General features: G+C 40.7%; 1 protein-coding gene across 9 annotated transcripts in view; it reads right to left on the bottom strand.

Annotated features, from left to right (window-relative positions):
* The window catches only part of ulk1b (unc-51 like autophagy activating kinase 1), a 35,611-nt gene extending 22,158 nt beyond the window's left edge, over window positions 1–13,453 (bottom strand). For 5 of the 9 annotated variants that reach the window (XM_072661365.1, XM_072661367.1, XM_072661369.1 and 2 more), the window contains exons 1-10: window positions 12,774–13,453; window positions 12,000–12,092; window positions 11,855–11,896; window positions 5,686–5,718; window positions 4,847–4,883; window positions 2,693–2,869; window positions 1,140–1,213; window positions 947–1,048; window positions 602–660; window positions 426–508 (exon numbers count right to left, since the gene is read on the bottom strand). In XM_072661365.1, coding sequence (XP_072517466.1) covers window positions 426–508; window positions 602–660; window positions 947–1,048; window positions 1,140–1,213; window positions 2,693–2,869; window positions 4,847–4,883; window positions 5,686–5,718; window positions 11,855–11,896; window positions 12,000–12,092; window positions 12,774–12,863 — 790 coding nt within the window. In that variant the 5' untranslated portion in view covers window positions 12,864–13,453. The remainder of the gene's footprint in view (window positions 1–425; window positions 509–601; window positions 661–946; window positions 1,049–1,139; window positions 1,214–2,692; window positions 2,870–4,846; window positions 4,884–5,685; window positions 5,719–11,854; window positions 11,897–11,999; window positions 12,093–12,773) is intronic. The other 4 variants (XM_072661366.1, XM_072661370.1, XM_072661371.1 and 1 more) reach the window with 1 other exon arrangement.
* Between the last annotated feature and the right edge of the window lie 1,682 nt (window positions 13,454–15,135).

Genomic DNA, 15,135 nt, shown 5'->3' with positions numbered 1-15,135 from the left:
AGATGGCTAAATAAGAAAAGCAGGCTTACCCGGGCCATGCAACACTACCAGTGGACTACATTAGATCTACAAAGTTTAAGTCATTAAAAGCCTATACCGCACCCTACATTTATAAAAGAATTGCAGAATAGCTAGTAGTGAATGTATTTCATCCAGTCCCAGAACTTAGTCCCAGATAACTTAACTTGGAATGCTTTGACACAAGTGTGTGATGATTTATAAATGCCGTTTGCCTGAAGCTCCATTTGTACATGCAGGTGCAGCACAAACCTAAAGAAGAAACCTTTAGGCATGAAAGCTGCCTTACCTGAGTGACTAAAGTGAGTAAATCTGACTTTTCACCAAAAAAGGCACTTCAACAACCGTTTAAGCTGTCTGAGCTAAAAAGCAGTGCCAAGAGTGAAGCTGAAAACAGTGGCACTAACCAAAGTCCATCCGGTCCTTGTGGTTCCGTTGAAGCAGGCCCAGCAGCAGGTGCCTGAGGTGGCTGGAGGTTTCTCTGGGAATACTGCTCACACAAACACACAGAGACTTGGCTTCAGCAGGGCAGAGAGAGAGAAACCTTAAGGATTGTTCAGTACAGACAGCAGGGTACACTTACTTTGGGCTGAGATTTTTGTTTTTCTCATAAAACAAGCGGAGGTCCTGAGGACTGCTTGCCTAAAACACAAACACATAACAGAGTCATGGACGGCAGACATATAATCACAGTTCATACACACATGGCTCACAACGAGAACTTTACCTGGTATTATTGATCTGAAATGCTTTGAATAAAGCAATGCAGAGTAAAATAAAATCATAGTTTATAAATAAAGCATTATTTTGCTCATGCCTCATCAGTTCAAACCTCAAAGATTCATGTCCTGTTCCACTGAAGTGGCCATCTGTAATCACCTGTAATCAATTTGTTAGACCTCCAGCATAAGACCTAAAAACTTCTCACCTGAAATGGTGCTTTCCCAGTCAGGCACTGAAACACAATGGTTCCTATACTCCACAGGTCAGCCTTGGCATCATAGTTCTGTGACATAATGACCTCTGGGGCCTAACATCAGGACATTTCAGTGTTATTACGGACATGTCAGAAACATCTGATATCTAGAACAATCAACAAAAAGGGCACAGGAGATACTTGCCATGTACATAGGGGAGCCACAGAGGGTGGCAGCCATCATGTTGTTCTGGAGGTGCCGTGCAAACCCAAAGTCAGCTGAGGAGAGAGAAACATCATCTCGGTCACTTCAGAGTGAACCTTACATTTCAGAAGGACATCTGCAGTAGTCAAGTATTCCCTATTGACCGACAGCACACTTGTCCGACCCCAGTCCTCAAGGACCACAGCACTGCAGAGCTGTGTTCTGGGTCATTTAACACAAGATCTGAATCAATAGATCAGCTTATAAACAAAAGCTGGCTTCATGAGAGAGCATACAGCTGTGGCCTGCAAGGAACCCAGTTCGGACCATTCCTGGTCTATATTAACTAGTATGGTAGGCAGAGCTCGCCTGTGTGTTACAGTGGCTTTTATTCACTGGATGAAAAAACATAAGGTCAGCAGATGCAATCAGATGATGTACTTGAGAAAACACAACTTGCAGGACAGGACAGTACTACGTCCTTACAGTAGCAGGACATTGAAAAGGGTGTTATTATATAAAACTAATTAAACAAACAAAAAATCTAATAAAACCCTACAATTAAATATGAATAAAAATGGCACCATGAACAGGAATGACCAGATCAATATTTTACCCAGTGCATTTCCACTGATGTAGGCTCAAAAATAAATCTGCCAGTACTGATTTGATTCCAATATTATCGTACATCTCTAATACCTACACTATTACATGTTTGCGGACACCTCTTCTAACGAATGCATTGAGCTACTTTAAGCTGCACCCATTGCTGACACAGATGTGCAAATGCACAGACAGTTTCTAGAAATCATCTGGACATCTCAATAGCCTTTCAGTGTATAATGTGCCATGTGGGTGGGACTGAGCAGCAGCTTTGCTATTCAACTGTTTTGGTATCATATCTAATTATTTTAGACAGGATTATACATCAGTATATTGTTTACCAACAATATGTAAGTTTTTCACCTTTGTCTTCAAATATTCCAATTTTATTCCCATCAATTCCCTTGGTAAATTTCCCAACTTTGAAAATTCCTAGAATATTGCAACCCCACTATAGACACAGTCCAACTGAGAGGTGGATCTGTCAGTTCCATGCACATAAAGGGAAAATAACAGGAGGTTATCTCATAGTGTCATGATATTACTAGCTGAGGATACACAACGAATTCAGAATCACGTTATCGTCGTATTATATACTTGCTTAAAGATAAACAATCAGCACTGGACAAATTTTGTGATTTGTACAATATTCCAAACTACAACACTTCCCTAATAAAAAATATCCCTAAAAATATACTTGGTGCATCCTTAATAGTAGCCAGCATAGTCTATAAAGTATAACATTAATAGAATTCCAGAGAAATTCCACCTTCATGTTGAGTATGTAGTGAAAATGGATTCAGGTACAGCACACCACCTGGGGTAGATCTTATCAGAGTATTCTACGCACCTCTACATTTTGGCAGTCCATGCTTTAATGCTACAAAGCACAATAGTAAAAAAAGAAACAGAAAAGGTTCCAATAAATTCCTTAATATAATTACACGCCCTACCTATCTTGATGCAGGTGTTGGTGGAATGAGACTTGCGGCCGGCTGGGTGTGACAGCAGGATGTTCTGGGGTTTCAGGTCTCTGTGGATGATGCCTTTGGCCTGCAGTACTCTCATAGCACCTGCTATCTGCTGCAGGAACACACGGATGGTGTCCTCACTCAGAGTGCCTTTAGCTATAGGGGGAGGACAGCAGGAGACATCAAACTATTACTGTCAAACTCAGGCTTCATTGTTTACAACTTTAACCATCTTCATTCTTTCATTCAGTTTATTTAAGATTTACTATAGCCAGACTTCTGCTCTACATTTGACCACAAAAATACACAGTCAAAGCCATGCCAAAACCTTCTCCTTCAGCTCTTCACTTCTGCGGTTTCTCATTTTGTGACTAAAGGCCCTATTTTAGCGATCTTAGGCAGGCTGTCAACTGCAAATTCAATTAAGCAAATTAAGCATGCAGCTTAATTTAGGCTGTGTCTGTATGTCTTTGCTATCGTAACGATAGGAAAAGTACGCTCGAAGCGTGCAAAAGGCATGCACTAAGTCTTTTGATTATTCATGGGTGTGTTTTGGGTGTAACATGCAATAAACCAATCAGCGTGTCACTCGCCATTCCCTTTAAGAGCCTGGCGTGGTCTGACTTTGGCGGATTGGTATTTCAATGGCGCAAAGCGAGGGTGTACACGCGTTGTAAACGTGTTGACAATAAACCCCTGACTGTTGACATCTGCCTAGGTTGTTTTCAGTCAGTGGTGCTCCTGTGTTTTCCGTTGCAAAGATAGGAATACGCCAGAAATTTACCTGAACACACCTCATTTCAAACCACCACGCCCATCAGCATTAACACATTCGCAAGCATCGTTGCTATTTAATTGGTGCAGGCAGAAGACGTGAAAATAGACTGTTGACGGGGTGTAAGACAGCAATAAGAATTGCAAATCGCCTTGCGCAGACTGTAAAATAGGGCCCATGATGTAAAGAACAACTGCCAGATTCAAAACCCTGACGCTGGCCTACAAAGCCAAGACTGGACCAGCCCCTCCGTACTTGATGGCAATGGTCAATGCACCAAGAGCCTTTCGAGCTTCAAGTATGGCTCGGCTCGACCCGCCATCCCTCAAAATCCACAGAGGACAAGCGTCCAGGCTTTTTTCTGTCCTGGCACCAAAGTGGTGGAACGAGCTTCCCCTGGGTGTCCGAACGGCTGAGTCATTTGCTGTCTTCAAACGCAAACTGAAGACCCACCTCTTCCAAAAGTACTTGGACGAATAGAGTACTATGGTCACCTTATTGTCTTGTGTTTAGTAATGTCTAAGCTTAGAGGTATCTTTGAATTATTGGTCTATTCTAACTAGCTAAGGTTTCTTTCTTGGGTAAATAGCAAAGCACTTTGTAAGTCGCTCTGGATAAGAGCGTCTGCTAAATGCCATAAATGTAAATGTAATGTAAATATTGTTTCAAAACTTTATGTTGAATGGACCAACAGAAATGCTCCAAAATGACTTTGACGTCCATTAACAGTAAAGTTTTTGTTCCTTCTCTTGTAAAGTCGCTATTCTACTGACAGTCATGACATGCTAACAGACTCGGCCTTGCTCTCACTTCTTCTAAAAAAAGATCTACACTAAAAGAGATCTTCTCTAAAAAGAAAACAAATGCCATTTTGCTCCTTAACTGCTGGTGGAACGCCAGACAGCATGCCTCTGTGTGCTTCCTCTGAAAGAAAGCTGCCGTGCCTCGGCCTCAACGGTAAACTTCCTCCAGTCTGCAGCTCTAAGCAAAACACAAACCCCTCCCTGCTTCACTTCCTGAGCCCAACTCTGGGCCTGTTCTGCTGCATCTAAAACAAACCGTTCTATCATGCCTTTCATCTTCAAGCATGCAGAATTACTTCAGTGACATTTCCAGACACGTCCTCAAAAGGGCTTTGGATAAAATGAGCACTCAGAATCCCCACATCCTGTCCAAAGTTCAAACTACTTATCTGACTTCTTGTTCTGGCTGTGTTTCATGATGCTATGAGAAGATCGAGTCAACTTAACTATGAGAAGATCTTTAAGAAGATGTTTAAGACATTTCCCACTCATCTTTTCAAACATCAAACAGTGAAGACGGAAATCACACTTCCTGTGTTTAACGGAAACACTTACAGTGCAGGTAGTCGGCAAGGTCTCCTCCATTACAGTACTGTTGGAAAGTTACAAAGAAATGTGAAAAGAAAGCATTATCTCAGTGGGTGAACAGCTGAATGAAGACCCAACAATGCCCCCCCACCCCCCACCACCACCATGCAATAAACAATCCCATTAGTTTAAGAACTGAGGCCTGAATCAAGAATCAACAGCTGTGACTCAGGCATTGAAATGCATATTGAACCAGGCCTCCCCTGCTTTCCATTTCTTTTGTGTAGCACCCACCACTTTCCTACCCATCACACACCCTTTCCTAAAAGGCAACTGACCAGGCAGCATCCTGTGATGACCCTAAGAACATCAGGATGAGGTACACTATGTGGACAAAAGTATTTGGACACCTGCTCATTCACTGTTTCTTCTGAACTCAAGGGTATTAAACATGGTTTATCCTGCTTTTGCGTTTATCTGCTCCAGAGTGTCCTTGGAGGGTACTTGGTACTGTACCTTTCTACAAGTACTTCGACAAGCTGTGTGTGTGTGTGTGTGTGTGTGTGTGTGTGTGTGTGTACATTTGCATATCTGTGTATGCAATGGGTGCAACTTAAAGTAGCTGAATGCATTCATTAAAAGTGGTGTCCACAAACATTTGGATGATACGGTGTAGTTAACCACCTCCCAAACACAGTCCAAAAAGGTCAAAGGTACATTATCATGTATATTATAATTTTTAAATGCAGTCACAGACGTTAGCCGATTCCTCTGACCTGAACACTGAGCTAATTGCAGTCATTCCCAGGTTAGGTTAAGGGCAGGTCAACAAACCAAAACAATGAAGAAAGACAGGCTTAGCTTACCTCCATCACCAAATACACTGAGCTTGCAGTTTCCTGAAAAGACACAAAAGCAATACGGCTTTGAGGAACACAAACATGGTCTAAAATGGTCTATGTCCATCTTTGCACTGTGAAAAGCAGTGGTTAAATTAGTAGAGGCACATGAAAAGATCCATCACTGCACTGTAACGTATTGTACTGTATCTCGACTAGAAGGTTAGCTTGCAGCCTAAGTGTTAGTTCAGGTACAACAGTCCTTTTAAAGGCTCAAATACTGTGATTTTAATACTGAATATGTTTTTTTTAAAGGGTCTATTTTCTAAAGTCTTCTATGTACCCCCTTTTCTCTCCTAGGTGCTCTTAGAATGTTGTTAGAATGCATGGGTTTACAGATCAGAATAATTTTACTCTCCTTTAATACCTAAGAATTAAACAAACTTTCTGCACCCCTGAGAAGGATAGATGTAAATAACCTCTGCTCGGTACTATGGCTCATTTAAAAACCTATCCAGGCTGTAGCACCCCTTATTACTTCAGCATGAATGGGTGAGAATAAACTGATACAAAGTGATACACACAATACACAGGGTTTTTTTTTTTTACATTACAAAAACAAATAAAAAGCATGCAGTTTTGCAGCATAGTTCACAGACTATCACCGTCATGCAAAAACCCTGAGTAAGGGCTGCATGATATTGAAAAAAAACTGACAGTGCAATCTTGTATTCGTGTGATATTAAAGAACTAGAGATTTTCACTGGAAGTCACTACTGTAATAAATGTAATGATATTAATAAAGCACTCCATGATGGTAAATAACTGTAAGTGTAATAAATAAATGATATCGGGCAGATAAAACCCGCCATGGTAAATGAACACAGTGTGAATTTCCATTTGTATAAAACAGCATAAAGGTTTAACATGCTTCATTTCATTTGAATGACACAGGACTGTGCACAACCTGCGATTTTTCACTTTTTTTGACATAATGTGAACCTGGAACTTGTTTTTGTTTGGTCAAAATTTCATGATGAATGGACATATTGAAACACTCTGAAATTACTTTTATTTTTTTCAAATACTGACTTCCAATGAAAGCCAAGGTTTTTACTTCTTCTGTAAAATTGGAATTGGAGTGGAGACACAAGGCTTTTGTACAACCATGACAGTATATTGACTGTATGGACAGGAGAAATGAAGTGTAGGTTTTGAAACCTGAACAACGTTGATGTACAACAAAGCCTTCATGAAATTTGTTATTTCATGATCTGGACATTTCTTATATTTGCTGCATAGAAAAAGTTTTAATGGAATCAAGACGTCAGTGCCCTGTATCACATCAAACGAAATGAGAAAACCTGTGGATCATGATATCCCTGCTAATCTCATCTACAGCCACATGCAACCAAATTTCCAGACGATGATTACATACAGAGGAACCGTTTCATCATTACAAGTTAAATATGCTACTACTTGGTCTAAGAGGCTCACACTAATGAGAGTTTGAACATATGCAGCCTTGTCGCTCCTCGGCACACACTTTTACAAATAAAGGTCCTTCAAATGGAAGAACCTCTTTTGGTTGCATAAAAAGCCATGTTTGTCGTATGGATGTGTGAGTGTGAGGAACCTTTGAAAGGTCTAAAAGCAAAAGCAAAAGTGGTTCTTTGATGGCATCACTCAAACACCCATTATTAGCACCTTTTTAATTATTTCTAAGAGTGAAGGCTCAGTTTTAATATGCAGACCCGAGACAGCAATCTCTTTCAAAATGTTTGTTTTCCCACATTTCCAATTCTGAAACAGGCAGCAGTGTGACTCTCACATAGGCCTTATTTGGCATGGTTATGAGAGAAGGGCAATGAGCTGCAGAAGAAATGATCTAGATCAAAGGGAAACCTCAGAGAAAATTCAGGACTGCAAAATCGCAGGAAAAACTTTAGTAATATTCTAAAATTATGGAGAAAAGGGCACTGTGAAGAACAACAACTGGTGTAGATCAGAAATTGCCTTATTATTATTTTTCTAATAAAGCTGGTATTCATCATAACATAGCACTGATGCCTTTAGCATGTGTAAAAGCCCACTCCCAACATTGTTATATTATGAGCACTGATTACAAATGGAAGGTGCCTTCCATGTATTTCACATAATGACTAACTGCAGGACCTCCAGCATAGATAACCATCAAGCTGGTGCTCCTCAGAAAGAGTTCTGCAGTAATGCAATCTACAGCTCACACAGCTAAAGGTTCAGGGTTTAGAGTTTGCTTATGGTCCATTTTTCCACAATCCCATGGCAAACAAGGCTCATAAAAACAAAGCAGGGTGTCCCCTTTAGAATATAGCACCTAGCAACAGTTGACCTCTCTCTCTCTCTCCCACCCTGGTTCTCGGCAGCCAATCAGCTGAGCCTAATGGGGTGATCCATGAGAGAGCTGTTGTGCTGACTCAGCAAAGCTAAAGTTTGTCTTTCTGCTAGGGTGGAGATAAAGGGCAATGAGCTGGCCAGTCATTTCCCTTCTATTGTCGAACCAGACATCCAGCTCCAGGCTAGGCCCAACAGTAACAGCCTTTAGTGGTCACATATCGCACATCTGAGAGCACACATTTTACGATGGCTAAGGCATAAACAGTCTGCCCTCTGATTAAGCAGGGCTGAGCCCGGTGAATCAGCTGAGGAAAACATGCAGGCCTGCGTCATATACTGGCTAGCGGGTGCCCGAATGGGTGAGACTCATCTGGACGATAAGCCAGTGAAGCTAATGAAGACATATGATAACAGATAACAGAGTCAGACATGAGAACACCGACTGACCGATCTCTATATTCACTTTGGTTATTCGGTTCTAGAGAAACATCTATGAGTTGCAATGAACAACTTTTATCACAACAGATCCTTTTTGTTCATAGTTTACTATTAAAGAAGTAAGTAAACAAAGACCAGAAATATCATGTAGGAACATCTCAGACAAACAGGGCAGATATTAAAGACCAGCCAGCTAAAGCTGTGGGGGGAAAGTACCCTACTTCAACAGCCATCTTTAACTACGTCTAAAAAATTTATTTAAAAAAAAGGTCATGCAATGCATAAACTGAACGGTTTCACTGTTAGCAGAGACAGATCTTGCAAATGATGTCCAGGAGCCGTGCTCTGAGGCTCGGAGGGTCTTAACATACAAGGTCCACCTGGATGGGTGTCAAATGTGTCAACTCAAGCACAATTACTCAAAGATTTGTACTTTCCTCAAATGAAACTGATAATATGTGAGTACAAATAATTACACTGGTACTTTTTCCCCAGCATTAGAAATACTTTATTGATCCCAAGAGGGAAAGTACAGTACTTCTGATTCTGCAGAAAAGTACCAGTGTAATTATTTATACTCGTTTCATTTGAGGAAAGTACCCAATTACATTTCCATGACAATAAAAAAAAATAAAAAAAAAAAAATACAGCCACACTGCCTACCCCTAAGCAGCTCCACAGCTCAATGCTGGGTGGGTGGATTTATGCCATTAAGCCTGCTACCAACAGGTTCGTGTTTATCTGCTCCAGAGTGTCCTATTCTATTGGCAATAGTTCTCTACAGGGACTAGAGAAGCTGTCTGTGTTTATCTGCACATCTGTGTCAGCAATCGGTGAGTGCATTCATTAGAAGGGGTATCCACAAATATTTGGACACTGTGTACTTCAACGTCTATATGAGTGAAGTACTTTGGTGTGTATTCAGTACTTCTTCCACTCCTGCAACTTGGTGTGGTTTTCTGGAGGCTAAGGACGAGATGAAATGGTGTAGGACGTTGCTGAGAAAAATCATGTGATAACTCCATACACTAGGAAGAATCGGAAATACATTTGTCTGTTTTGGTTAAAATAATGTTCTGCAAGTTGCGGGACAGCGGATACATCTCTTTCAGTTTGTTGAAATTGATCTGCTTTCAGCGGGAAAGTCTCAGGGGAACAGCTTTCTCATAAACCTGCAGCAAACCATAGTATCTCTCTCTCTCTCTCTCTCTCTCTCTCTTTCTCTTTCTCTCTCTCTCTCATACACATTATATATATATATATACACACACACACACACACACACAAACAATCAATAGAACATGAGAAGTAGTATGTTAGCGTGAAATCATACAACAGTTTAGAAAATAAATAAAGTAATAAACACGTAATTCTTCTCTTCTTAACTTGCTATCTCAACATCAGTGTTTTCTTCTATAGAAAGAAGCAAAGCTACACAGCTGTTTGAGACGTACATCTCAATAACGATCAATGTGTTCATTTTTTAATGATGGTTTTCTTTGATAAGTGGAGTATCTGAAGCTTGTATTTTTGTATTTTCCTGCATTTTGTAAGTATGCACGTTCCCTGCTATTTTTGAAACTGATAAATACAAAATCTCACAGACTCCCTTTAACACAGACTCCCATCCCTTGTCCTTTGAGATCTGTCTAATCTGAAGTTCCCGGAACATAAAAAAAACACTGGCTTTGACAATCGATTTAAAGAGATAAGCAATCACCACTACTCGCACCCATATACATAACACAGACCCCTCGATCCATTATGTAATTCAAGAGAGGTAAACTTATTCCATGGCCTAAATAGGGCTGGAGAAAACGGAAACTTATCTCTCTCATTTTCAATCATGTAATGGACAGATCAATGCTGCTGCAGCACAAACACACACTCACAGGCACCTGAAACTCACAGCGAGGCCTAATGAACAAACTCTGCAGGACCTGCAGGCTCAGTCAGAGCCCTGCTGGAGCCAAACGAGCTACAGAGACAAGCTTCGAAACCAAACAGAGATGAGCAAACAAGGCTAAATTTAAATGTTTTGTGTGTTTTTCCAAGCGGACCCTAAATACACACTAAATCACATGTGGCTCAGAGCCAAACAGGGCACGTACTGCAGCTTACGCAGTCACGTATACACCCGCATGGCGTCTGACCTGAACTGTATGTATATCTGACCCTGGGGGTGAAAGTCAGTTACACAGAGTTACTCTCACATAAATTATATTTGAATACAGGCCAGACAGTCAGCTATAGAGAGGGGCGATACTACCCACACCAGACGGCAGAACTGGTTAGACCAGAGAGTCATACCTTTAATGTGATTGGGCCGTTCGCACTGATAAAGATGTTACACATGCGAAAGACACAAGACTACAGAGAGGTGATTATCTCAGTATTATCTCAGGCCATTAAGGTATGGAGGAAAACACTACTACACAAAGAGTACAAGCAGGGTCCAAGTGCACAAGAGTCTGCACTGTAGAAATACGGGGGCTTATACAATGTACAACTCATCATTAACACTACACCACATTTCTGTAAGACTGCAATGTCTTGTACTGCACTGCTTCTTGGTCTTGTTTTTTTTGTGCCCTTTTATTATATATCATTTCAATATATTCACAATTCTCAATTTATTATGATGATTATGGGAGATCTGTGTTGTAGTTTGTTGTTGCATACATTGCAAAAAGGCTGGTGTGTAATCTAGCCCACAGAGTGAGCTTCAGATTTATATATTATATACCTAAACAAATCAATAAATAAGGCTAATAAAAATGTGGCCTAACCTCCGTCAATAATAATAAAAATAATAATTAAATAATAGGCAATAGGAAATCCATAATGAAATTTTTTTTAATAGCATGTGGACGTAGTAGAGGCCTAGTTGTGTGCACCACAGCTACAAACTGTATGAGAGTGTACTACACTTGTACAACATACTCAACGCAATGTTTTATGCATTATTACTATTATTATTATTAATAATAATAATAACAACAACAACAGGATTGTGAAGCTTTTTCAGGAATATGTTAATTAGGGTATCTTCATACTAACCATGCAATAAAGTCTTCTTTCTTTCCCTCAATCACCCCTGCACACACAAAATGTACACCAATAGCAGCTGGGTATGCTGTGGGAACCTGCACCTCCACACTGCACACGGTCTGAGAGTCTCAGATCAACCACGTGTCACATCAGAACACGTGACCCTAACGGGCCAATGCAAAGCAGCTGCATAAAACATAAACAAGGGGGCGGAGTTTGGGCAAACTGGCTGAAAACCCTAAACCACAGATCCTGCCCTCTGTAAAGCAGGACCCACCAGTTTAACCGAACAACCTCAGCCCTGACTGGGTTATGTGCTTATTCTGCTTACCTGGAAGTCGTGCAAAGCGACGATGTTTTCATGCTTCAATTCCTGCAAAAAAGACAAAAGCCAAACATCAAAAGGGGTCCAATCTGATTTGAATAACAAAGCACTTTAATATTAAACAGACAACAGGAGACGTGTCATATCTCACCTTTAATATTTTAATCTCCTTCCCTAAGAGAGTCTGAGACTTGGCCAAGTTCTTCTTATTGATGCATTTCACTGCAACCTCCCAGTCATGCTTCTGTTGACAAAGGCAAGAGAGCAAATTCACATTTTATGAACCCAGACATGTCTGGACATGTCCAAGACGAACCAAACAATGCAAAAACAACAAAAAAATTGTGAAATTAAAGTAAATTATTTAATTGATTAATTAGTTAGAACAGCACTGATACATTTACTACTTTAGTGTTTTATATTATTTTAATCTCCATATAATTAAGTTTTTTTTTTTAAGTTATTTGTCTGTGTTTATTTAATCTGGGATTAATAAAGTGATCAATCTACCTAGATCGAGCTATCGATCCATACATCTACTAGTGCTGCTATCTATATCTAGGCATCCCCCCACAGTGCCTAGCTAGCTACCTAAAATATAGCAGGTAGTATTGGCTTATTTCAGTACTTTAGTACCAAATTCTCAGGAATCAAATCAACCAATCAATCAATAATCACAATTCGTTGAAATATTAGGATATGGACCACAAATAAAAGGCTGCGTTATGTGGCTATAATAAACACTGCCTCCATCTGCTGTCGCTGAGGCCTCTTTTAAGGTGGACCAGCACAGTTACCTGCAGGGCCCCGAGGACATGCACGGCTCAGCTCACGATTTACGGACATTAGAGCAGACGAAAGTGTTCAGATCTGATCAGATCTGATCATTAACCTCTTAACTCCACTGCCAGCCCAATTTCCTCACCTCACGATGCCTGCCTTTGAAGACCACCGCAAAAGCCCCATGTCCTATGAGGTCCTTTCTGCTGAACTCGAACTTCCCCACCGTCTCCATCTCTCCGCTGTTTGTGGACGACTCGGATTAGTTTGCGGGGTAACTGGGAACTGTTTTGGGCCACGGGATCCCTCCCTCCGTCCCCTGCTTCTCCGCGGTTTCGACGAGGCAGCCTGAAAGTCGAAGCCCACCTTCCTGTGCCATTGGCGGCCTGATCCAACAGATCCTCCGCTCGCCTCTCATGGTCGCTGGGGAGAGCAACGGAGCCGAGCTCCCTTCAGCTCTGGAGGAGCTTCATGTTTTGGTGGTCGGTGGCAAACGTTTGCAGCAGTCTACAGAAATGACAACCCCGACAACTACAGCTTTCAGCCGCAAACCCGAGCAGCAGGTCCTGAGAGCGGTGTGTCCTCAATTCCACCTTAACTGAGAGCGCTGGGTTTGTTTGTGTACATCTGATATTGTCAGCTCAGCTCTACGACACCGCGTTTTCTCGACTAATTAAACGCCTCAGTGCGATTCATCTGCGCCGGAAAACGACAGAAATCTGCTGCAACCTTCCGTTAAATTAGTTTTCCGTGAAATTTCTCCAAAAACTGCTGCAGCTTCTTCTGTTTATGATAGCTAACAAAGACCCAGCTGTAGCCCTGAGCCCAGTGGCACTGCGCAGGCGCGAACCGTCTTCGCTGCTGACGTAGACCGAGCCAGTGTGTTGACTTATGAATATTCATGAGGCGAAAGCCTAGTTTGTAAACATATGGCTTTTTTTTTTTATACATAAACAGTTTATAATATTTCACTAATTTTATTACATTTAAAACTACAAATAATATTTTAGGATTTAGAAAAAACTAATTTAATTATTTATTTATTTATTTATTTATTTATTTATTTGCACAGTATGTCACGATAATAATGCACGGAAATGCTTGTGGTGAGGCTCCGGAAATCACGCCACAGATATAGACCTAAATATACAAAATATACAGAACTAAATATGGCTACAGAACTATGAGGGTCCTGTGTGGGACTAATAAAGGATTATCTTATCTGATATATGTAGCTAGCTAAGGAACTCTCCATTATATCTACCTGCCAAAAAAAAAAAAGTGGCCTGACCAGCTCCAACTACTTAAACTGGCCAACCAGATCAGCCCTTCAGTTTTCATTTGAGTTTGATGATTTAGTTGGTCTAGCAAGTCTATCTGGCCACGCCACGAGTCGTCTGTGTGATAAGCTTGACCAAAATGGCCAGCAGTGGTCAAGCTGATAATGCTGACAGACCCAGCTAGTCCATCAAACCTAAAGGAGTACACACCCACACCCAGTTGTACAACATTAAAGGCACTACAAATAACTAGCTAGACCCTCAAAGATCAGCGTTGACCATCTTATCTGAAACCAGCTGACAGCAAAAGGATTCAAGGAGACTTTCTTATCATTCGCATCACATGTGGTACAAAAAAATTAAGATCTCAAGGTACCAGTTACACCTAAAGACCAATAAATTGAATAAATAAAATAATAATAATAAAGAAATCTAGAATATAAGAAGAGTAGACATAAACAGGAAAGTGAGAAAGCAAAAAAAAAATTAAAAAGGTCTTGAGCTGTTTTTTTTTCAGTAGTTGACTCAATTTGTTGACCTTTCACACTTCAACACAATCAAGAAAACAATTATTTTACAAAATAGTACATATATAAGCTAAAAAGCTAGTTATTGTGACTTTTAGCAGACTGGACATATGGTCCCATATGTAGCCCAGTGGTCAGATGTGCAATAATGCCCCCTCGTGGAACGTTTGGGAACTACACCCTGAAGAGTGGAGACTGACCTGGCCGTGGAGAGAGGCCAAACACTTATACACTGCAGTTCTCTTAAATAAAGCAGAGCACAGTTTTTAGATGGTTGAGTTAATTATACATTTATAGGTAGTGTCTTGGATATGGATTAAGCCTAAACCTGGACTAAACTGCATTGCCAGGAGCGATTCACCATTAAATCCTTTTTAAAGCCTAGGCTTAGGTTTAATCTGTGTGTGAGAAACCAGCCCTAAAGTAGGACAAGTTCTCATTCGCTGTGGACTTTAGATTGCTATCAAATGCATTTTATATGAGAAAGAGACACTTATTGGTGTAGTGTGTTCGTTTGTCTGGAAAATCGAACCCTGGTTTGCCATGGGGAGCGCAGTGTTGTTACCTACCAGCAAGGTTTCATGTATTCTATATCAATTAAATATACAATTTTATGCAATACTTTATACAGCCAAAACTCCTGTAGACCCCAAGCTCTTTTTAAAGAGATGCTTGACACTCTATGTATGAACAAGAGTAA

The sequence above is a fragment of the Salminus brasiliensis genome, chromosome 18, assembly GCF_030463535.1.
Source record: "Salminus brasiliensis chromosome 18, fSalBra1.hap2, whole genome shotgun sequence".
Classification (NCBI taxonomy): Eukaryota; Metazoa; Chordata; class Actinopteri; order Characiformes; family Bryconidae; genus Salminus; species Salminus brasiliensis.
This window is presented reverse-complemented; position numbering and strand designations above follow the sequence as displayed.